General features: G+C 33.6%; 2 protein-coding genes, 1 long non-coding RNA gene and 1 pseudogene across 20 annotated transcripts; 2 read left to right on the top strand and 2 right to left on the bottom strand.

The window, feature by feature from the left end:
• Nucleotides 1–456: 456 nt before the first annotated feature.
• LOC146914365 (protein BYPASS1-LIKE pseudogene) lies at nucleotides 457–1,977 on the bottom strand (annotated as a pseudogene). Its single transcript, XR_015014142.1, has one exon. The product of XR_015014142.1 is annotated as a protein BYPASS1-LIKE pseudogene (transcript).
• A 516-nt stretch (nucleotides 1,978–2,493) lies between these two features.
• Nucleotides 2,494–3,114, top strand: LOC146914364 (uncharacterized). The gene is made up of 2 exons (XR_015016712.1): nucleotides 2,494–2,888; nucleotides 2,951–3,114. It is a non-coding gene; the product is annotated as an uncharacterized LOC146914364 (long non-coding RNA).
• A 3,443-nt stretch (nucleotides 3,115–6,557) lies between these two features.
• LOC146914363 (uncharacterized) lies at nucleotides 6,558–10,511 on the top strand. Of its 11 annotated transcripts, XM_085717222.1 has the most exons (8): nucleotides 6,576–6,873; nucleotides 8,426–8,477; nucleotides 8,549–8,579; nucleotides 9,053–9,185; nucleotides 9,288–9,359; nucleotides 9,463–9,597; nucleotides 9,714–9,803; nucleotides 10,118–10,511. In XM_085717222.1, the coding sequence occupies exons 5-8, from the start codon at nucleotides 9,335–9,337 to the stop codon at nucleotides 10,279–10,281; spliced, it is 414 nt and encodes a 137-aa protein (XP_085573348.1). In that variant the 5' UTR covers nucleotides 6,576–6,873; nucleotides 8,426–8,477; nucleotides 8,549–8,579; nucleotides 9,053–9,185; nucleotides 9,288–9,334; the 3' UTR covers nucleotides 10,282–10,511. The 11 variants fall into 11 exon arrangements, 9 of the variants coding, with proteins under 9 accessions (XP_085573346.1, XP_085573344.1, XP_085573351.1 ...); XR_015014140.1 differs by having other exon boundaries at nucleotides 6,560–6,873; nucleotides 9,544–9,803; nucleotides 10,118–10,235; XM_085717224.1 differs by lacking the exon at nucleotides 8,426–8,477.
• A 5,511-nt stretch (nucleotides 10,512–16,022) lies between these two features.
• Nucleotides 16,023–20,790, bottom strand: LOC146914362 (uncharacterized). Of its 7 annotated transcripts, XM_085717216.1 has the most exons (9): nucleotides 20,186–20,790; nucleotides 17,559–18,108; nucleotides 17,256–17,473; nucleotides 16,958–17,085; nucleotides 16,802–16,825; nucleotides 16,721–16,763; nucleotides 16,525–16,594; nucleotides 16,330–16,425; nucleotides 16,023–16,246 (listed from the first exon to the last, which is right to left on the bottom strand). In XM_085717216.1, the coding sequence occupies exons 2-8, from the start codon at nucleotides 17,697–17,699 to the stop codon at nucleotides 16,336–16,338; spliced, it is 714 nt and encodes a 237-aa protein (XP_085573342.1). In that variant the 5' UTR covers nucleotides 17,700–18,108; nucleotides 20,186–20,790; the 3' UTR covers nucleotides 16,023–16,246; nucleotides 16,330–16,335. The 7 variants fall into 7 exon arrangements, 6 of the variants coding, with proteins under 6 accessions (XP_085573342.1, XP_085573337.1, XP_085573339.1 ...); XM_085717211.1 differs by having other exon boundaries at nucleotides 16,721–16,825; nucleotides 16,921–17,085; nucleotides 20,186–20,742; XM_085717213.1 differs by having other exon boundaries at nucleotides 16,721–16,825; nucleotides 16,921–17,085; nucleotides 17,559–18,059; nucleotides 20,186–20,742.
• Nucleotides 20,791–22,762: the final 1,972 nt, after the last annotated feature.

Genomic DNA, 22,762 nt, shown 5'->3' with positions numbered 1-22,762 from the left:
GGGTCTTAAATGTTAAATTTTTATGAAAGTTTGTGTAATCAGTGCATTCGAAATTGAAAATTTTAATATTTATAAAGAATAATTTTTTAATTTAGCATGCTTAAAGATTGTCCCAAAGGCACCCGTTAACAAAAACCCAACAAAAATTCATATATTGGCGCCGGAAGTAATGCATAGGTTTCAAAAAAGAAAGTCAAATTTGACTATATATATCTTATGCAATGCAAGAGCAAGTCAAGGCCAAACACTTGAATCAGTTGACTTTATTTCTTCAATTTTTCAATCGTACTTCTACTAAAACTCAAACTAATCGGGTTTATCTCTAATAAGGGTTATATCATTTTCACACCTAAAATAACATCTACTTCATTTCTATTAGCTCATATTAACAAATGTCTTAAAACCATTGTTCAGTATTGGAAAAGAGAAAAAAATTGATAGGTTTTATACAAAAAATTGGTTTTTAAGGTATCCCTCCTTGTATCTTCCATTTGTATCCTTAACTTGAATGTTGCTGTTCCCACTTTAAAGAATATGGGAGGCAGGTTATTGTAATTTCTTCTTATATAAATCATGTCTCAAGACCATGAAGGCCTAATTCCAAACCTAAACTCTATACTTTTTTTTTTGGTTAAAAACTCTATACATTTGATGTATGTTAAATGGATAAAAAAAAGTTTACAAAAACCATCCTTTTACATACCTATATCTTTTATGGTTGTTCCATCAAGCAAAAGAATCAAGCCCTTGCATTCTACCACGAACAATTCTATGAAACACTTCTCTAACATGTCTTTCCAAAGGATCCAACCCATCTTTCAAACTTTCACAAACATTCACCACATCTTCAACTTTAACCCTAACTTCCATTTCTTTCTCTTCACTCAAAGGAAACTCCAAACAATCAGCCAATTCATTCATCCCCCTAGCACACTTCTCAATCTCCTGAATCTCCCTCAAAAGTCCACAACAATTCTTCCTCTCCCTCTTCTTTGACTCCTCCAAAATCCGCCCGTGCAATGACATCACCGGAGCAGCCCATGGAAGCTGCCGTGGAACAGAAAAGTTGAGATGTAATCCCCTATCTTGACAAGGAATTGCAGCCACAAGTGACCACATTGTAAAACACAAAATTGAACTCATTGTATAAATAGCCAATGCAAGACCATTTGTAGCAACAAGTTCATTACTCTTTGGAAAACAAAGATTGTTCCCTATTGCTTGTAGTTGTTTTGCAGCTGACCAATTTCTTGATACACTCCAAGAAAGTGATCTAAAATGACCAAATTGAGATGACCCTATATCTCTACTAACATTGTTTCTACCAAATGATCTATTTCTATAACCAATTGAAGAAATATTATTAGAATCTTTACTACTAGCATCAATCATACCAATTCCTAAATCAACAAGAGCTTTCTTAGCGCGACGAAATTGTCCTTCACCAATGATTCTTTTATGATCCAATGCACAAAGAACAATCTCTAGAAGCTTCTCCCATTGTCGAATTTGTTCAACACCATCTCTAATAGCATTGCATACATCCAATGCCTTCACGCTTTTCTCATAAAAATCATTCACCAATCGATCCAACGGAGGTTTACAGGCCATTGATTTATGGTTGTGTAGAATCATCTTGAATTCTTCTTGGCAACAAAGAAATGAATCTAGAAGCTTACTAACCCAAGAAAGAGATAACAAATTATCATTTGAAACTAAAGATAGTTCATTGAACCTATCATATACATGTTTTTGAAACAAATTAAGCTCTTTATATAAGGTTGAATTTTCCATTGAGTGAACTTGGGTGGCACGTAGATTCAAAATTGAAGAACCTTTATATTTTGTTGCAAAACGCATTCTCAAAGAGAAATTTTCTAGAATACACAAGTGATTCAAGACTCAAATTTAGGGAATGGATTGAATAGAAAGGAAAAAGTGAGAAAGCAAATAAGGAAGAGAGTTGAATTTGGAAAAATGAGCTATAATAATGATTGGTTTTATCGGAGAAGAATGGACCGCGTTTATTAACGGTTGTTGTTGGATAATTTAAAAGGAAAAGGAATAAAAAATAAAAAATGGTACTACAAGTCTAACTAACGAGTACGGAAACTCGGTGGGAAAAAGTTGTTGGAATTTAGACAGAGATTCTAGATAGGGGTCCCACCATATAGAGGGCAATGCCATCATTAACAAAAATTAAGTACAAAAATATTAGGGTAAATACAGACTTTGGTCCCTTAACTTATTTTTGCGTTTCAGTTTGTTCCTTTAATTTTAAACTGTCTCAATTTGGTCCCTTAAGTATCTATCCGTTTACCAAAGTGGTCCCTTCCGTTAGTTTTCCGTTATGTTTAATAAAAAAAGTTAAATATGGTACACGTGTCATTTTTTCATTTGTTGAAAACTTATTTTTTTTTTGTTATTTCCTTCATCTTCTCATACAAATTTCTAATGGCACGTGAATTTCTTCTTAAAAAAACACCCAAAATTTCTTCTTTCCAAAATCCAATTCAATCCATTTCATATATCAAAAAACATAACAATCAAACATGATTTCAATTCCAAATCTAGTGTGTAAAGGCATAAATAACAGTTGAAATATAAACCACAACAACAGAAGAAACAAGAATAGCCATAACAGCAACAGCATGAGCTGCAAATTTACTCCCACAAGACAACATCCACAATCTTATCTCAATAACATTCACCATCGAAAGCATAAAAAACAAACACCCCATAACAGATCAGAAAGCAACGATTCTCCAAGCTTCTTTACGATGTTGATGTCGGTGTCGCAAGAAGAGCGATTCTCCAAGCTTCTTTGACCCTGTTCGATTTTTGGTTTTCATCCCTTGCTTGAAATCTTGAAACCAATTCTCTTATTGGTTTTAATTTTCATATCGAATCGATTCAAAAAGAAGAACAAAAAGATTGAAAATTCAAGAAGGATTGAATTGGATTGGATTTTGAGGCTAGGTTATTGCAGCACAACAACAATAGCAAACTGATTTTCTTTCCATGATTCATCTTGTTTTCTTTTATCTTTTCAATCTATGGGTTTCTGAATTTTTCCATGATTATTTATTTCTCAGTGATTGTTTCTTCTTTCCATGAATCACATTTTTTTTTTCTTTTTTCTTTTCCTTTCCTATTTCTTTCCTTTTCTTTCTCCACGATTCTCTTCTTTCCATGAATCATATGTTTCTTTTTTAAGAAGAAATTTGTATGGAGAAGATGAAGGAAATAAAAAAAAAAGATCTCAACAAATGACAAAATGACACGTGTACCACATTTAACTTTTTTTATTAAACATAACGGAAAACTAACGGAAGGGACCACTTTGGTAAACGGAGAGATATTTAAGGGAACAAATTGAGACAGTTTAAAATCAAGGGACCAAAATGAAACGCAAAAATAAGTTAAGGGACCAAAGTCTGTATTTACCCAAAATATTAAATAAAATTTGTCGGGGGAACCAGTAAGGAGATGGAGCTAGCTTCAAATGCCTAATTGGGATTTAGAAGATATTTGTGAGGATAAAAATACTCCCTCGAATCCTAAGGAGTCAAAAAGCAGATTTCTCTTATGTTAGGGGTCAAAAGAGCATATTTCCCTAAACATGGGGTCACTTTTGCCATTTTTTTTATAAGGGGCCAAAATCGCAACATTTTGAAACTTAGGGGGCGAAAAGTATAGTTTAGCCTAGTTTATATTATAGTTTAGATATACTAATTATTCAACGAACCTAAAAAAAAATTCTTCTCTTATATTTAAGATCGGAGGGAGTAATTGTTAATCGAGTAGATTCAGTTGGCAAAAACTAGACAAGTTTGCTCTGATTGTTAAATGACCTTGAAGTCTGATAAATGAGTAAATTACATCATTCTTTTTTAAAGATGCTTGAATTACACTTCACTACTCTCTTATGCTAAAATATGAGTAAACCATCAAATTGCTTTCCATCTTTGTAATTGATTCTTAAATTATTCCATGACTTTATTAATATTTCGAAATAGTCTCTGTCTTTGTCAAAAGTTCCTCAATTAAGTCCCTCGCCATGTGAAAAAATATAGAAACATGAGTCTAATTGAGAAATTTTTGACAATATTTCAAAATAGTCTATGTCTTTGTCAAAAGTTTCCCAATCAGACCCATGTTTCTATGTTTTTTCATATGACGAAAGACTTAATTGAGAAACTTTTGACAAAGACAATGGCTATTTTGAAATATTAATAGAGTCAGTGACTAATTTGAGAATCACTTACAAAGACAAGGACCAATTTGATGGTTTACTCGTTAAAATATACAATTTTTTCCTTCTTATTCAAAACATATTAAAAAATATATCACTCCTTCTTTTAGAGAAGCTTAAATTACATTCTTCTTCCCTCTTATGTTAAAAACTACATTTTACTCTCTTAATAATTTTTTTTTAATTCTAATAATCTAACAAAAAAATATAGTATAACACTCTTCGAAAAAACAATAGTATTGCGGGTCCATTCAATATAATAAAAATTTGAACATTTTTTTTGTTATTTATTATTCACAATTTCATTAGTATATAGTTTTAAATCCTATTATAAAATATAAAGCATCACAAATTAAAATTAAAATATGTAAAAAAATTACTAAATTTTGTAAAGTATGGTTATTTAAAAGTGAATTTTAAACTCTAAATTATAAAATAATTACAAAATATTTAAATTTAATTATCATTGAGATATAAATTATAAAGAATTGAATTTATTTTTATTAAATGAAGGTTTAAAATTAGTATATATCATAAAAAATATTTATTTATGTTAAAATAGATTAAACTGTAGTGCGTATTTAATTATTAAGGGAGCCTGTTGTAATTCAAGCATCTCATATAGTAGGAGAATATAAATTTTAATTTTCAAAGAAGAATAATGGATATTTTAACATAAGAGAGAAGATAAGTGTAATTCAAGCTTCTCTTAAATGAGATGCGTGTAATTTACTCTTTATTTTACTACTTAATGAAGTTAAAGAAATAGTCACAAGAAAGAGGTTGAATTGTGACCCTTCTAAAAATAATTTATCCTGCTTTTAATAAAAGGGACATGTTAACTAATGCGCTCTAGGCACTAGTTAAGAAAACTAATATAAAATTTTTGCATTGGGAAGTGATGAAAAGTAAAATTTTCTATTTTATAAAAGTCAAAAGTTGTTGTCACATTTTGACTTTTTACACAAACCAAGACAACAAATACTTTTACTACTTTTGATACAACAATTTATCTTTTTCCTATAATAACCTTAATCATTTAATACTTCATTTCATACATTTCTTTCTCTGCAATAAATATATAGGGGTAATATAGGTAAAACCACATTTAATGATACTTTGAACTTTGAAAACGACAGTTATTTAGAAACAAAAAATTTATGCAAAAGTGACAATTATAAAGGAACGGAGGGAGTAGAAAATTTCTACTTTTAACTTTCGTAACTAGTGTCACAGGGATACTAGTTAACAAAACCTTAATAAATACCTTTCTCAAATGTGTTCTAAAAAAATAATTAAAACGAATAATGAGTGTATGATAATCCATGTATAATAAATATCTTATGACACATGTTAAAGAACCTACGATGAATTTTTTCTAGGAAATTGTACTAATTTATTTTTCTCGAGATTGAAAATTAATGTTTTGTAATAAATATTTATCATTTATGAAATCCTTAACATACACCTTCCGGTCACTGTTATAAGCAAAAATTTACATTTTAAATTCATTCAATTAATGATGAATATGGTCTTTATTATAGACCATATACATCATTTATTGAATGAATCTAACATGTTGCTTGCTTGTAATAGTGACCGGGGTGTATGCTCTAAAGGACATAAGTTAACATCATCCCTAGTTTAATGTAAAGTGTAAAAGTTAGAGAATTTACTATAATATTTACGAATGCTAACTAGTATTTTAAGGGTATTGATTAAGAATCGAAAACAAGCAAGTTTTTATGAAAAATTTGTATAATCATTACATGATCACAAGTAACATCTTATATTTTCAAAACAAAATTTGTATTTATAAATTTTGTAACCATTGTCTTGACGGCACGGGTTAGCAAGACAATATCCATGGCTAACTAAATTCTAGTCCTGTTTGGGTTGGGTAATGGGAACACTGATGTGGGGATAAAGAGGTTATGTGTTATGGAGTTGGGGCACACTTTGATTCATGGATAAACACGTGGATGAAAAATGTGTGATCCTTATTATCTAATCCTAAAGTACAATGTTAACAAATCATCTAAAACCCTAATCCTATGTTTTGAGCGGAAAACTAATGCCTTAACCTCATTTAATGAGATTTTTGAATTTAAAATCAACTCCCCTTTACCCTAGCGCGATTAACCTTCCTTTCTGCCAATTAAATGTGCATTTTAAATTTTCGAGACTATTAACTCCCAATCTGTACAGACTCTTCATATTCATATACCAATAGCAATCAATGTTTCCAATTTTCCAAGGTATTAGTTACCAATGACATTAATTATCACCTATTTCCTAGCATCTCATTTATTTCCTTCTCTTTTCTTTTCTCACGCCTCTCTCTCTTTTCACATTCACACGCCTCTCTCTCGGTCTCTCTCTCTTATGGATTCTTTTCACCATTTCTTCCATTTTTCTTCCAAAATCATCAAATCCATGTCCACTCTAATTCATATCCACAACTCAAACCTCATATCTATCCCAGACAAAGAAGAAGATTTGAGGAAGACGGAGACAGAGAAGATCATTACGGCAGTAACTTTTTGAATCAACTCTCTATTTTACAAATCACAATGGCATTAAGATTCCTCAAATCACAAATTTTACCATCAATAGAGGTAATGGATTTGTTCTTTCACAATTTATAATTCGATTTCTTTTTCCTTTTTTCTCATTTTGATTTCAATTTAATTGACGATTCCTTTATTAATTATACTATTTCAATTTGTCTTTGATATAAACTGCTGTTTACTGTGGTATTAATCATCCCATAATCACCGTTATTTAGAACGATTTTTTTAAGCAACTTTGTGGTTTTGTGACAGTGTTGATATCAACTGTAATTATAATATGATGTACGCACTAAAAGTTGACGGTTATGAATTCTACAGCTTATGATCCGTGCTTTTTACAGTGGGCTTACTCAGTGTAGACTCACTACTATTTAGAGCGAAATTTTTACAGTGTCGTTGTTCGATGTATATTGACCACTGTTTAGAAACATATTTTAGACGTGTTATTTTTCGATATCAAATCATAGCAATTTTGGAGTTGATTTTTATTGTTTTGTTCTTCACTGTAAAATCACCGCTTTTTAGAACCAAATGTTTTAACTTTGTGTTTTATCTTCAATCCAAAATCACCACCAAAAGACTGAAGATTTGTAATTGTTACTGCATGGCTATTTAGTAAAATGTGAAAAAACCGCTATATAGGATGGGATTTATATATATGGTATTCTTCAAGGTATTATAAGTTATAACCGCTATATTCGATTACATTTTAGCCTCTCTGATCATCAAGGTAAATTTCTGCTTATTAAGACGAGACTCATATCGTGCTATTCTAAAATGTAACATTGACGCTACTTAGAAACGTATTTTAAAATTGTTACTGATCTTCAAGTTAAAATCAGTTATTACTGTAGCCTTTGTTTTTACTATTTCAAAAGTCAATGTAACATCACTGCTACTAAGTAACATTTCTTAAATTTGTTGTTATTCTTCAATTGCGAATGAACACTAAATTGCTCAAAGTTTCTACTGTTTTAATATTTAGTTAAAAATCACCGCCATTTAAAAACATATTTTGTACTGTGTTACCGTATAGTTCAAATCCGTTATCAAGAGTATTATAATCAAGTTTATCATATAGTTGTGAAGAATTCGTTTTATAGTATGTACATTTATTATGGTAATATTCCAATGCATCAATTATAGTTGTGAAGAATTCAGAATTCTTTTAATATTTTTGCTTTTTTATTTCTTAAAATATAAACTTCTACATTATTTTCGTTGTATTTCCAAAAATTTAATAGGATTTGGGTGATGTTCTTTATAATATTTTTAGTATGTAAAATGTTCTTTTTTTACTATGATCTTTTCAAGATATGAGCGTAATTTAGTTCCATCAGATTTGGTTGTTGGGTTGATCTATAGCCTACAGGTTGTTTGGAACAAATTTCTCATGAATAAGAACATGTTTAGTTTAAACTTTGCTTTTGATTTTACTTGGGAATTATTTGATTTGCCTTAACTTTCTTTTCCTCTGCATGTCGTTGTTGGGGACATATTGGGGCATTTGGAAGATGTGTGTGTTATTATAGAGAGGGGTTTGCGATCTTTACCCTAAAATTATGTTGAGCTTCTCAATTTCTTTTCATTGTTTCAGTTCCAGCTACTATGATGATGAATCATTTGATGATGAATCTGATGTGGATGAAGTGAGTAAAAACACTTTTCATTATAGTGAACACCTAGAATGCCTTTGTCTAATTTTCATCATTGTTTTCAGGCTGCGAATTCTGAGGTGCTCCCTTCTGCTGGTAAGAATGGACATGCTCTTATTGATAATTGTGTTTAATCAAACTTTTTGATTGTGATTTTTAATTTATATCTTACCAAATTTATTACTCCCAATGGTTTTAATTTGTTCCTCTTCGAACCCAAATCTTATAGCAGTCATTACTTTGATACTTTTTGTTCTCTCCTTTCTTTTTTCTATATAATTCCACTGCCATTAAAGTATCAAAGTTGTTAGCCATTGTTGTAGCTTCTGCAAAATCATAAATATTTAGTTTGATAATTGGCAGTAGAGGTGTAAAAATTGCAGATATCATTAATTAGATTATATGTTTAATGAGCCCGGTGCTCAATATGCTGTGTGTTTGCTCATCTGACACGTGTACTCATTCACTACTTTAGATGCCTATCACAAATACTAGCAATTAGTTTTTGCTATATGTGAAATTGTAAAAAACCAGATCATACATCTTCTGAAGTTTTCATATTACATTAGCATTAGGAATGTGTGTCTAAGAATCGTCATGGAGCTGAACAAGAGATGCCGAATTTATTTTTTTAATACCCACGAATTGAACTATACATACTGTAGCGAAAACGTGGAAGATGTGTTCCAGAGAATGATCTTTGTAAGTATTGGTATATCAAATCATGTTATTAGGTGCTGATATTTTTTATTTTTTTAATTCTGTTAGTATACCTGACATTTTATTACCATATATACATGATAGCTGATGATGATAACAACATCTACAACAATGAATGTCAAGTAGAAGATATGGATGTTCTAGATAATGATCTTTGTAAGTATTGGTAGATCAAATCATGTTATTAGGTGCTGATCTTTTTTTATTTTTTGTAATCTGTTATTATACCTGACATTTCATTACCGTCTATATAAGATAGTTGAATATGATAACAACATCGACAATGATGAATGCCAAGTAGAATTATCATTTGTGCCTGTACATCAATTTGATGTTGCAGATGTAGAATGCATGCAGAATGGTGAAGACTTTTATGTGCCTGACAATGATTACGGTATGGCCTCCACACAACATTTTGTTATTCGCAAATACCGCAATTTTAAGAGCGTTATATGTGTTCTGTTCAAACATCAACTGGCGTATTGTTTTAAAATTGCGGTTTACATGCAGATGATGCTCTTGATGCTATGGACATTGGTACAAGTTCGACAAAAAGGAAAAGGCGCAGAAAACCAAAAATGGTTGAACCTGATTCCCAAGGTAAATGGTACATTTTGATATATTAGTTTTGTATTAAATCATTTAGGGCAGGTTCCATGAGATCAAGGACACCACTACATTATTGAGTTATGAATTAACCAATGAAATAGCTCTACTTCATACAACTTGATATTTCAATATTTCATTTGAACTTTTCTGTTTTGTATTTATAAGTGTTGTTCGATCAAGTTTTCAATTGTTATATTGTGGCAGGTGCTGTTCGGTATTATTTTTTCTTTTCTGATATGTTGCAATTGTGTAATTTCAACTCCTCAATTTAATTCATTTAATATTCTGTGAAATTTAAATTTTAGGTGCATCAGCCAAGAAGAGTAATTGTTTGTATGTGTTCATTTTGATCCGATTCGTGTCTGTAAATGAAAGATATCGAATTATGGAGCAACCATGCTATATGATTGAGAGGAGCAACCATAAAGCAAGACTATTGAAAAGCATCATTACAAGTTTCTCTGTTTAATGCAGAGGCTTTAAGCCAATTTTTTAAAGTTTAGGTGCAAACAAGATATTATGAGGTTATGTTCCCATAAAACTTTGTTGATGAATGTTCTAAATTTTTTTAAGCAATGTTTGATTATGTGTTTTATGGAAAATTTAATGATTCCGATGATTTATAGGGAAAATCCATTTGATGTGTAAGCAACTTAAAGTTTTCTTTTCAAATGAATCAATTTCCTTTTGTTTCTCTAATGGCAGTTAGTATATTTAGTGAATGATGCTGGAAGCTCATACACTACTATTCATTCGATATGGTTATATGTTACTTTCAAGATGAATTACAAATCGCTATTACTTTATGATATCTTGCTGCTGAAATAACTATAAATTGAAAATTAAACTTTGGTTGCAAGGGTTTTTATGGAATAAGGAAGTGAAATTTAGGTCTGCCTTTATTGAAAACACGTTATTTTCTATCTATTTGAATGTTTTGTTTGCCGTCAATATGACCCGTGCGGCAGCACGGGTGGATGGTCTAGTTTGGTAAGTGTCGTGGGTCAAGTTCTAAATGGAACTATAGTGTCCGTTGGCGCGTCGAGTGTACTTTCTGACTTTGAGAAATATGGATGGATATGGATAGATTTGTCCTCTTTGACTTTGAGAAGAAACGATGGATTTGGCCTTTCTTTAGCGTTGATTTTTTTATTTTTATTTTTATGAAAGGGAGGGCTGAAACTCAGAAAAAGAAAGTACATCTTAATCAAGCGTAGAAAAGTAATCCTCGTTTGATCAACAACTAACAAATGACTAATTTAAGTCAGACACGACTCATAATACATCATCTCATTTTCCTATGAAACATCCAATATTAGCTAATGCATTAGCGCACCTATTTGTTTCACGATACTAGTGTTTAACCTTCACTTTCCGTTCCATTTGAAGAAGTTGTCTAGTTTTTTGAATAAGACTCCTACCACTCGCATTGCTTTCCTTCCCACTCGTAATAATATTAACAACCGCCAAAGAATCCACATAATAAGTCGTCCACACCCCACATAATAAGACTCCTACTGCAGTGAACCCCATATTTTTCGCACATCGAAGACCTTCCAAAACTTCTCATAGCTCTGCAACAAAAGCACTACACTTCCCCAAAAATTTGAAGAACCCCACTAACCATTCGCCTTCCGAACCTCTAATAAGTCGTCCACACCCCGCGGTATTACCATCCTTACAAGCATCGTCAATATTGATCTTGACCCACCCAATTGGTGGTAACTTCCATCCCACTTCCTCCAAATGTCTCGGCTGAGATGTCACAATATCAGAATTTGCTATTGCATTGTGACAATCATTAACATAACTCATAATAATATTTTTAGCATGTAAAGGTGTTTGGTAATTATCATTATGAGTTTCCTTGTTTCTCCAATTCCAAATAGCATGGCAAACAGTGGCCCAAAATTCTCTCCACTCTACATTATGATTCTAGTAGTCATTTGTAAACAAATTAAATTTAATCCAATGAGATAAATCACCTTAAAAAAACTTGTTCTTGCAGCAAAGTCCACTACACACAACGAAAGTGCCATCGCTTTTGGACAGTTCCTCAGTACATGAATTTCAGACTCAATCTCATCATGACAGAACCTACACATTTGATTACCAATCCCCATCTTATGCTTCCTCAATTTGTTAACAATCTTCCATGGTAGAGCTTCCACATAAAATGTTTTATACGTTCAGGTGCTCTAAACTTCCACAACTTTGACCAAGTCTCATCTTGTGTAGCATTGTCAAAATTTGACATATGATAAGCTGATGCAATTGTGAATTTCCCATTAGAAGAAACCAACCACATTTTCTTATCATTACCATCATTCTCATCAGGCACCGGTCACCGGAATGGTCATGATCCTTTGAACAACATCATAAGGCAACCATTGATTCAACATATCCAAATTCCTATTTCCATTAAAATCAACCAGATCTGCAATCTTCATCTTTTTACACTCTTGCGGAATATCAATTTCTAACTCGGACACACAAAGCCCCGCATCAATCCATATTTGACTCCAAGCTCCAACACTTTTTCCATCGCCTATCGACCAAAAAATATTTCTCTCTATCGCATGCCATAGCTTTACTAAAGCCTTCCAAAGGCTTGAATCTGACGGTTTTGCTGTAAATAACTCAGCAAGAATATCACTTCGCTAATAATGTCTTCGTTCTTTTTTAAATGTAGTAAGGATTAAAAAATAGATTTATAGTTTTTCTCACTATTATATTATATTTTAATTCATCAATAATTTTTTTTTTACATACACTATTTTTTTCAATAAATTTGATGTGTTATATCTTTCCTCAAAACAAATAATTATAGTAAACTTTCCATATTTTGAATAAATTCCTTTTTTTTTTTTGCAATACTCTATCTCTACAGTTAAAATTGATTTGTCCGTTGAAGAACTAATGGAGACAACAGTGGCAGAAACTGCTCCGGTACGATGGTGAAGAGTCTTCGCGGTGGGACGAAAGGTACATTCAGGCACATTAGCACTCCAACGCTCAAGTCAGTGATAAAAATGAGATGAAATGTGTGAAAAGTGTGGGAAAAGTGAATCGTACCTTGGGGTGAAGCTAAGTCACCCTTATATAAACCTGTGTAAGAATAACCATCTTCGATAAGTGTGGCGCCTCATCAGGAGGCCGTTGGGAGATACGTATACGGTTCCTGATGCAGGGAGGCGTGCTCGAGTGGAATGTCGTGCACTGAAACTAGCGTGCACCCTCTGATGATGCACCTTAGTCTGGTGGATTTTTGGTCCATCTGTCAAACTATGATTGGCTTTCTCGTCAGTTCAGAACAAAATATTGACGGACCTATCTCATATAACAAACAATTGCCAATTTGTAGGTTGTAATGGAAAATAAAATTTATACCAATTTCACATTAATAATAATTTAACTCTATTCCAATGAGTCTAATATTATTTCTTCTTTTTGAACATTTATGAAGTCTTTTATTTTTCATCAGAATTCATCTTTTATTTTGAACTTCAAATTTTTCACATTTTTACTATAGTTTTATTTACGTAATTTATGTTCTGGACCAGTCAGAAGACCAATCACACGCTAGCACGTGGCATGGCTTAAAATGTCTTAAGGCTCCACGCTTAAGGGAACACGTTAGCTAAAGTGCGCCTCCGCATGAGGATCACCCTACAACTGTTCTCCACCGTCCCTAATCGCATGCCGCATAACCCGGAGACGATTATGACCAACCTGCGCCTATATAGGGGTGAACTTGCTTCACCATCAAGGTACACTTCACTTTTCACAACACTTTCTACACACTATTTCTCAATTCCATTACTAATATGAGCGTCAGAGTGCTAACGTACCTGCGGACACCTTTCGTTCCATCGCAAGGATTGTACGCCGCCGTATCGGAAACCGACACCATCATATCAAAGCAATTTACGCCACTGTTGTGACTCATCCGTTCTCACCGGACAAATAATTTGGCACTAGAAGGAGGGGATTGTTCGCTAACCGCCACGGTCCAACGATCCTCCACCATAACCGTTTTCTGTTACGCGTTCCTCCTCCATAATAGTTTTCAGTTACACATTCCTCCACCTCAACAGTCGACGGCTACTGCTCCTATCTCCAAAGTCATGGCTGGAACTCATAGGAGAGCCACCGCAAGCCGCTCCTCCACCGTAACCGGCGAATCGTGAAGAAAACGACGTGATCCTCAACGCTACGGTCGAAGCTCGTGCTACTATTGCGGTAAACACGACGGTTCTTCCTCCAATTACTCTGCGTGCGGAGGACGTTCCTCCACCTCCACCGTCTCCTATGCCACCAGAGACGACTGAGATCCTGACGAACCTGGTGAACCTGCTCCAGCAGCAAAATAACAGACTCGAACGCGTGGAAAAGAATCAATAAAAGATTTTGACGGAAGTCGCTACACAAATCGAAGAGGCTCAGCGAAACAAACGCCACGCTACACCAGTGGTCGCAGACGACGGCACCTCCATTACAACAAACCTTCGAAAAGGATGCAAGAATCCTCCTGACGATTCGGACGGAGGAAGTAGCAGTCCGTCTCCTCACCGTTCTCGTCGTGATAAGCCTTTGAACCGCCATGGAGGAAAGTGTTGGGTATTTGGGTATTGACTTCATTGTTGCTAAAACAAATACTCATGTATGTTGGATACAACGTTACAACATCTTGGCATGGTTCAGTGTGCCCTATTTATGTGGCTTGGTTTACGCAATCTTTATCTCAATAAGGAAACCACGCCCTATTTCTTGTTCACCAAGCAGCGCGTTTTTGCCCAGAATCAGCTGGAAGATTTGTTTCTAAAATATAAACAATATTTTAGGATTCCTTGGTGGTGTGCTTGGTGGTTCCTAAAAATGTTCCTACTTTTTAAGAGTTACCATAATTGTAAAATATATTTTCAAAAGAGATTTTGGAAAATATATTTTCTATAGAATATTTGTTTCAATATATTTCTAAAGAGAATATTTGATACAAATATATGTTTAGCCTATGACGAAAAGGTCCATGCTTTTAAAGGCTATATAAGGAAGACTTGTACCCTAGTTTTATTCACCAATTCAAGAATATTGAATTGAGTCTTTAGGGTTTCAACTTGTGCTTTATTTGTGAGTCTCTCTTTGTATCACCTTGATGCATTGAGATGGACCTTTAGTTGAGTTGTAATGGATCAAAACCATAGATTGTCAAAAGAATAGATTTTTAGGGTTTTGAGTCGTCTTCCCTGTGTGTTCTTCTCTTGTATCGTTTGTGATACTTGTTTAGGACTGTCTGTGTGAGTTTGATACTCTTGTTCACTACTCCGAAGCTGTGAAGCATGGAGCTAGGTAGATTGTGTACTACACCAAAGTTGTGAAACAAGGTGTCAGGTAGTTTGTGTTGGAAGGTAACTTTTACTTTTGTTTTGGTTTAGGTCTGATAGGTCACAGTGGCTGTGACTGACCATTAGGATAGTGAGATGAGATCTCAGATCTAGGAGTTCCTAGGTTGAAGTCTATACGGGTAGGTCCTAGGTCATATAGTGTAAACGAGGAGTTTGTTGAGAGCTATTGATTAAGGACTACACTAGTGGATTTCCTTCCTGGCTTGGTAGCCCCCAGATGTAGGTGAGTTGTGCCAAACTTGGTGAACAAACTCTCTGTGCCTTTTATTTTCTTATCTTTTATTTTGCGGTTTGTTTATGTTTACTGCTAGCACGATGTTGGAACATTAAACGGAACATCTGCTTTCTACGCTAGAATTGAAACATCACATAAAAATAGCTTCTAACTAACACGCCACTAGTACAAAAAAGACTTTTTAAGTAGGGTGAATTTGACATTTTAAGTGGGTTAGGGATCCCACTTATAGGTGGCCGACTTAATAACTATTATGATTTTAAGTCAGACCAATCTTCTGACTTAAAAATGTTTTATTAAGTCGGATCACCCCACTTAAAATATGTTTATTAAGTCGGTTCACCCCACTTAAAAAGGTTCAAAACGATAAAAAAAATCAGTTTTTAAGTCTATGACATGATCCCACTTAATAACCTGCTCAAAAAGGAAAAAAAATCACAATTTTTAAGTCTATGTTATGATCCCACTTAATAACCTGCTTATTTATTTTTTTTTATTTGCCATTACCATTGTATATATGATTATAATACATAATTTAACAAATTAATCTAAAATTTGATACAAGGCCACTAATAAAATATCAGACCAAATTTTATACCAAACTGTAAACAAATTCAAAGTTAAAAAAATCATTCATTAATACCATAAATCTAGACATAAGCTAATAATTAATTGTTATTGTTTCAAAGCATGTTCATTGCTAGACATATAAATTACATCAAAGTCTTTGCAGAATCAAACTTGTGAACATTCATAATTTCATCATCAGTAAATGGGTTTTTGTCTCCAAAGACCTGAAGAAGAAGAAAAAACATATTATTTATAATATCATATTAACTTAAAAAAACACAAATGATTGAAATATTCAATTACGCACCAGATCCTATGAATTAGTAATACTAGCTGATACAATGTTCAACATATGTATCATGATATAATAGCCGCACTCATAATTGAACGGTTGTCTTTGACACTACAATTGTCAAAAATAGGAAATTATATTGAGTAAATATTATATATATAAGACTTGTATTACTATATGAATTTCTTCAAATATTATTTTTTAACTTACTGTGGGAGTATCCCATGATGGCTTTCTCGGCTTTCTCAAACCGCTCAACTTATTATACCCTTCAATAGCACTACAATAATAAAATATATTCATTAAAATTTTCTTGTAAAAAAATCAAGTTGGGAATAACCCAGAGTAAAGAGCCTTCAGCAGTACAAAATACAACATAATTAAATTTCATAAGTTAAATACTTACGAATTAACAATGTGCTCGATATTTTTATCCGGCTTCCACCCCATCGAACATAGGAAAACTACATTTTGTTTTTTTGGTTCAATAATGAGCAATTGCCAATGGCGACTACATTTGGAAACAAAAAATTAAATTAAATTCTTTCCAATATATAGGTGATTAATTATAGCAAAAAAGTTACTCTGAAGATCAAATGCACTGACTTTCTCAGGTAAGGTGCAAAATAACAAACTTTTTTACCCTCGAACAGCTTTGCCGTTATATGAGACTGAGAACAATCTTGGTTATTTTCTGCGTGAATGAAAAATGGATCAACGAACTCATACACATCACTATTTCCCATATGAGTACATAGGCGTTCCATATACCTACAATATTAAAAAAAATCTCATTAATGTTTGTACAAAACTGAAAGACACTAACATTCCATAAATCAGAAACACACTAACGTTTTTCAGCAAAACTGGGCATCTTCTTAAATGATATAGCTACTTTAAAGCACAAACAAAGGCATATATAAGTGAGAAAGTGTACTTACACCACCCATATTCGTAGAACCGTGTAGCTTAAATCTTCTGTCTTCATACACAACTCCATAATATCCCTCGTTGGGAGGTAAAAGAATTCATTACCTTTGAAATCAAACTTCACAGAATCTTTTCGTGACATTATCCTTAACATCAACTTTTGAGTGCAAGAGGTTTCAGGTTCTGACCTTTTGGATAGAAGATCGTCATTTGTAGTTTCTTTAACATCCTAAATAATTAAGATAAAATATTAGTCAACATGTTTAAATGGTCCGAAGTGCAAACATATAAAGACATACACAATGATCGAATACCTTATTACAAACAAGACGCAAGAGTCTTTTTGGCCATTGAATGAAATTGTTGAGGGCCTCACCAACCTTTGTAACCTCATCTGTGGGCATTGGGACTTGAGCATTTGAATCTAGCACTTTAGTCACTGCCACCCTCACCATATCATTATCTAACAACTGATTATGTATGGTTGGTCCCAACTTGTATACATCTGCATATGCCACTATGTGATGTTTATTATCAACATATAATTCACACTCTTCTGGGATATCCTTTTCGTCATCCTCTGGTATAGGAGGCACTGCAGAGCAACTACCTTTTGTGCTACCTTTTGTGCTCGCAAGTATATCGGTATTAGGAGAAATATGCGATTCAGATAAGGAATGTGTTGTACCAGAACATAAAAGGCACAAGTGCTTCTGATATAGCTATGCAATTTAATTGTAGCCAAAACGTTCCATGTCAGGGGATATTATTGCAAAATATAGATCTGCAACTTGAAGGTGGGTGAGAGGCTAAGGCTTCATGCAACAAATTGAAATTGTTATAGAGGGGAAATGTTAGTCCTCGCTGCAATTATATAGAGGAAATGCATGAACTTGGTGGCTTTAGAAAGACTCATAGTATGAATTAATATGTTTATTTGCTTTGTATATGTTGCTTAGCCAATAAAGCTAATAGGTTTCTGACGAAGAATGTTATTTCTTTAGATATATAGACATGTAAGATACATTTATAAATAGGGAAAATTACAATGACCTCCCCCGAGGTTTGGTTAAATGTCACACACCTCCCCTCTAGTTTCAAAAATACATTAACCTCCCCTCAAGTTAACTCTGTTAACCATCTGTTTAGTTTAGAGAAAAAAAACTTAGTGATACTATAAATAGCCCTGCTATGAATTTGTCAATCCTAAATGGTTGAATCCATGTGCGCTGGAGGGATCAATTATGGCTAATATTCATCCAAATTATTTGGTGATTGCAAACAGTTTTTTTAAGTAAATTCAAAACAGTTTTGTGGTGTCAGTGTACTACTCTTCAGCTCATTTTTTATTCATACTAATTAGTCTGAACACTTGTAGAAATCTAATACATGCATCCATTCCTATCCCCCCCCCCCCCCCCCCCCCCCCCCCCCCAACCAACATTAACTTATACACGATAAAAATTAAACTTGAAGTCCCATTTAATCTCTTTTTCCAAACACACCAGAGGCTTCCAACCATGTTAAGGATTTGTAAAACATTAAACAAACAAAAAAAGGACCTGAAAGGATTTGTATAACTCACATTTTGTAAATTTTGTTTTTAAATTAGCTTGTAAGCTTCACGGTTCAGTAGGAAGATGATATTTTAAAATAGACAAATCACTAAAATGGTAAATGAAGACAGTGATAACTTCAACTTCACATCCATATGTTAACAGAAAGATAACAGCAGTTAAGAGACAAGGGAAGTATTTATCTATTTAATGATAACTTAAGGGAGGTTGATGTTTATTTTAAAACTAGAGGGGATGCTTGTGTCATTTAAAGAAAACTTAGGGGAGGTGAGTGCAATTTTCCCTTATAAATATATAGACATATAAGATATATTTATAGATATAACATTGACAAATACTGACAAGTACACACCGATAATAATTTGAAAGAATGGAAGTAATTGGATGTGCCAAGCACCAACAAGTTAGATACCGAACACGCCTTCAATCTAAGGTGTCGGTGCCACATAGATAAACTGTTTGTTTTAGATTGTTCCCGTTTCATAAATTGCTGAACTGGACAATCCATTTGGGAGGAATTGATTGGATTTAAAGTAATTAGCACACAAATCTTGATGGATAGTGAACATAATAACAATCCTTCAAATTTAAACAGAATCAACTTTATCATACAAAGTAGAATGAAATAGCATTCTTCATTCCTCTGTTCAGGAGGACTAATTCCCGTGTACTACTATCAGAGACATTAAAATTTCATCACCGGTATAATGATGATGATGAAGGTTCTTAATTGTTGTGTTAACTTTGACTATTCCCAATTGTTGTCCCTCATCTTTATGGAATCAAATAGTATTTTCATGCTCTCATTACTCTAGGAGTAACTCTTTTGCTGCCTTGAATGACTTATATTCTCATGGTTAATTTTACTTTTACTGATAGTACTAGCATCTACTTCAATATTAAAGTTCTTCAATTCCCATTGCTATTATGTAAATTGTCCTGACTAGTTAGCAATGTCACTTATCGCAACATAGTGTGGTATAATAGTCCTTAGGTGTTGTGCAAGAACCTGTAACATTGTAGTTTTGACGAGCAGTGGCGCTAACAATCTAATAACTGCGGTAGTGGCCACAGTGAAAACCCGATCTAACCACAATTGATAGTTGTGCTAAAAACATTCATTGTTCACGGTGCTAATACCCAATCTAATATTATGTATTGTGTCCCAACAACCACTTTACCCCAACCCCTACCCTAAGCCCAAACTCACCTTCACTCTCCAAAAGCCTACCCCAAAAAATGATTCAGAATGTCTTAATTTCAACACCAACTTAGAACATTCACATTATAGATCGAATTTAGCTGCAATGGGATTTAAGCAAAATCAAAGATGAAAGCGAAGTTAACTGCGAAATCAAAGTTACCTTTGATCGACGGTGGTGAACCCAAAGGTTGAAAAAGGAGGAGATGATTGGGCAACTGCAAAAACGCATTGAGGCTAGGAACTGTAACAGACGGCCGCGAAAAGAGAAACGCACGGCGAAGCTGGTTGAACGGTGAAGCTGATTGAACGGTCTTCGTAAGCTGATTGAACTATAGAATCGATGGTGAACTGAAGTGAACTTGCTTCAGAATCGTAGTGTTTGTAACGATTGGGGTGAACTTGCTTCAGAATCGGCGATGGCGGTGCTTCAGAATCGGCGATGGCGGTGCTTCAGAATCGGCGATGGCGGTGGAGATGGTGAACTGAAGTGAGATTGGGTTTCACGGGTTGAATCGATGGTGGTGAACTTGCTTCAGAATTGTAGTGTTTGTAACGATGGATTGGGTTTGCTTTTGAATCGATGACGGTGGATTAGGTTTCACGGTGGTTGGTTTGCTTGAGAATTTGGCTTCTGATTTCTTAATTGTTTCACGATGGTTTGCTTGAGAACTTGCTTCTGATTTTGTTTGTAACGATGGATTGGGTCTCCAATTTTGTTTGGTTTTGATTTAAAGCTTTGTTTGTTTGTTTTTTTTTTTTACAAAATTTGTTTTTTGTTACTTTGTATTTTGTTTAATTTTATCATTTTAAGTGGGGTAAAACAAGTTAATATCTATTGAATTTTTTGTAAAAAAAAAAAAAAACTATTGAATTTAAAAACTTTACATTCGCTCACGGTTTTAAGTCCGGTGGATAGTTGTCCACTTAAAATCTATGTGTCAATAACCTCCGCCTAAGTTTTTAAGTCAGTGGATAGCTGCCCACTTAAAATATATGTGTCAATAACCTCCGCACATGATTTTAAGTCAGGTGGATAACTGCCCACTTAAAATCCCTGTGTCAATAAGTCTTTTTTGTACTAGTGCGCTAAAATTCTACATCTGTTATATTTGCCTTGATCTGTCTGTTTTCTGCTAGCTCGATGTTAAAACATCTTACTCGACATTCTGTTCGTAACATCGTATAAAACACATGAAAGCTAGCCTGCCGGAATTTCAGAAAGAACTCTCCTCCGCACCAAAACCGTAAAAAGGAGGATTATTCCCCGAAACTCCACCATAGGAGCCTTCACAAAGGACCGTTCACCAGAAAGATCGCAGAATACCTTATCCCCCGCGTTTTCGCAAAGCCGTCGAAGCTGGAGACCTAAGACAGCACCACCGATCCAAACGAGCACGTGGAACACCTAGATACCGTCCTCATTTACCAGCAGGTGGGAGGCACACTGAAGTGCAAGTTGTCCGTAATGACACTAAAAGGTGCCACCATGATTTGGTTAAATGGCTGGAAGACGATTCTATAAACTCTTGGAGAGAATGGTGCAACGAATTTACTTCCCACTCTAATGTGAGGCGGAAACAACCAAAAACCATGGTAGCATTGAACTCCATCATACAAGACAAGAAGGAAACTCTAAGGGAGTACGTCGAGCGATTCACTCGGACGGACGTAGAGGTACAAGGTGCCCAGGATGGACTAAACTGTTTCATTTTTGAAAACAACCTCCGCAATGATTGCAAGTTCAAAGAAGAATTGGGGCTTCCCACTACAAAAGATATGAGTGACCTCAAAGCAATCATCCAATAACTCACAATAGCCAATAACTTGAGACCTCAAAGCCATAAGTTTTGGAGCATTCCTGTTCTCAAACATGGTTTTAGGTTTGACACCCTAACAACCTGTCAAATCCAAACTTTTAAGCTTAGGAAACAGTGAGAGGATTATTAATTATAAATTTAACTAAAAATACAGATAGTACTTATAATTCAAGTAAAAGAATGCTCCTTTTAAATTTCTCCTAATTTCGAAATTATCTTGAAAAAATATGAAAAACATAATAAATAATATCAAATGGATAAATTTTATAAAATATTACTCATTGAAATAAAATCAATTAATTCAAAATAAAATATAAAATATTTAGGAGATTATATATTAATTTAATAATTATTAAAAATTAAAATAAAATCATGTTTGTTTCAGGATTCCCTTTTTGCATATTTAATAAAAGGAATCACAGTCGTCAGAGATTTGTCTTGGAGATAGCAAAAACAAAAAAATAGCAGCAAATCATAGTCGATAAAGCACATAAGTCCAAGAAAAAATCATTGATTTGAATTTGATCAAGGATGACATAATAGTGCATGGATCTTGTTTGTTGCCTCACTGTAGTAGGAAAAAAAATTAAACAAGAGAAAATAATCCAACAAAAACTATATATCAATATCTGACAAAATAAGATAAAAGTCCTTAGATTGAATACACGCATAATTAATTTGAGTAAAATGAAATCACAGAGGAATTATCCCACACTTATATATCATAGCCACTTCCATCGTACAAGTAGATACATGTGATCATATGTATATTATATATAGATGAGTGATAGGAAGATAATAAAAAGTCAAATGAAACATAACATGGACAAAGAAAGAGACACAAATAGGATGAATGTAAGTGGCGCTGATTGCTTGAATTGTATAGTTAACCTAGGAACACATTTATAAAGAGGTTACTT

Source organism: Medicago sativa, chromosome 6 (assembly GCF_051527215.1).
Source record: "Medicago sativa cultivar Bolivia chromosome 6, Bolivia_mono, whole genome shotgun sequence".
NCBI lineage: Eukaryota > Viridiplantae > Streptophyta > Magnoliopsida > Fabales > Fabaceae > Medicago > Medicago sativa.
The sequence above is the reverse complement of the archived record's forward strand: the minus strand, read 5'-3'. Positions and strand labels throughout refer to the sequence as shown.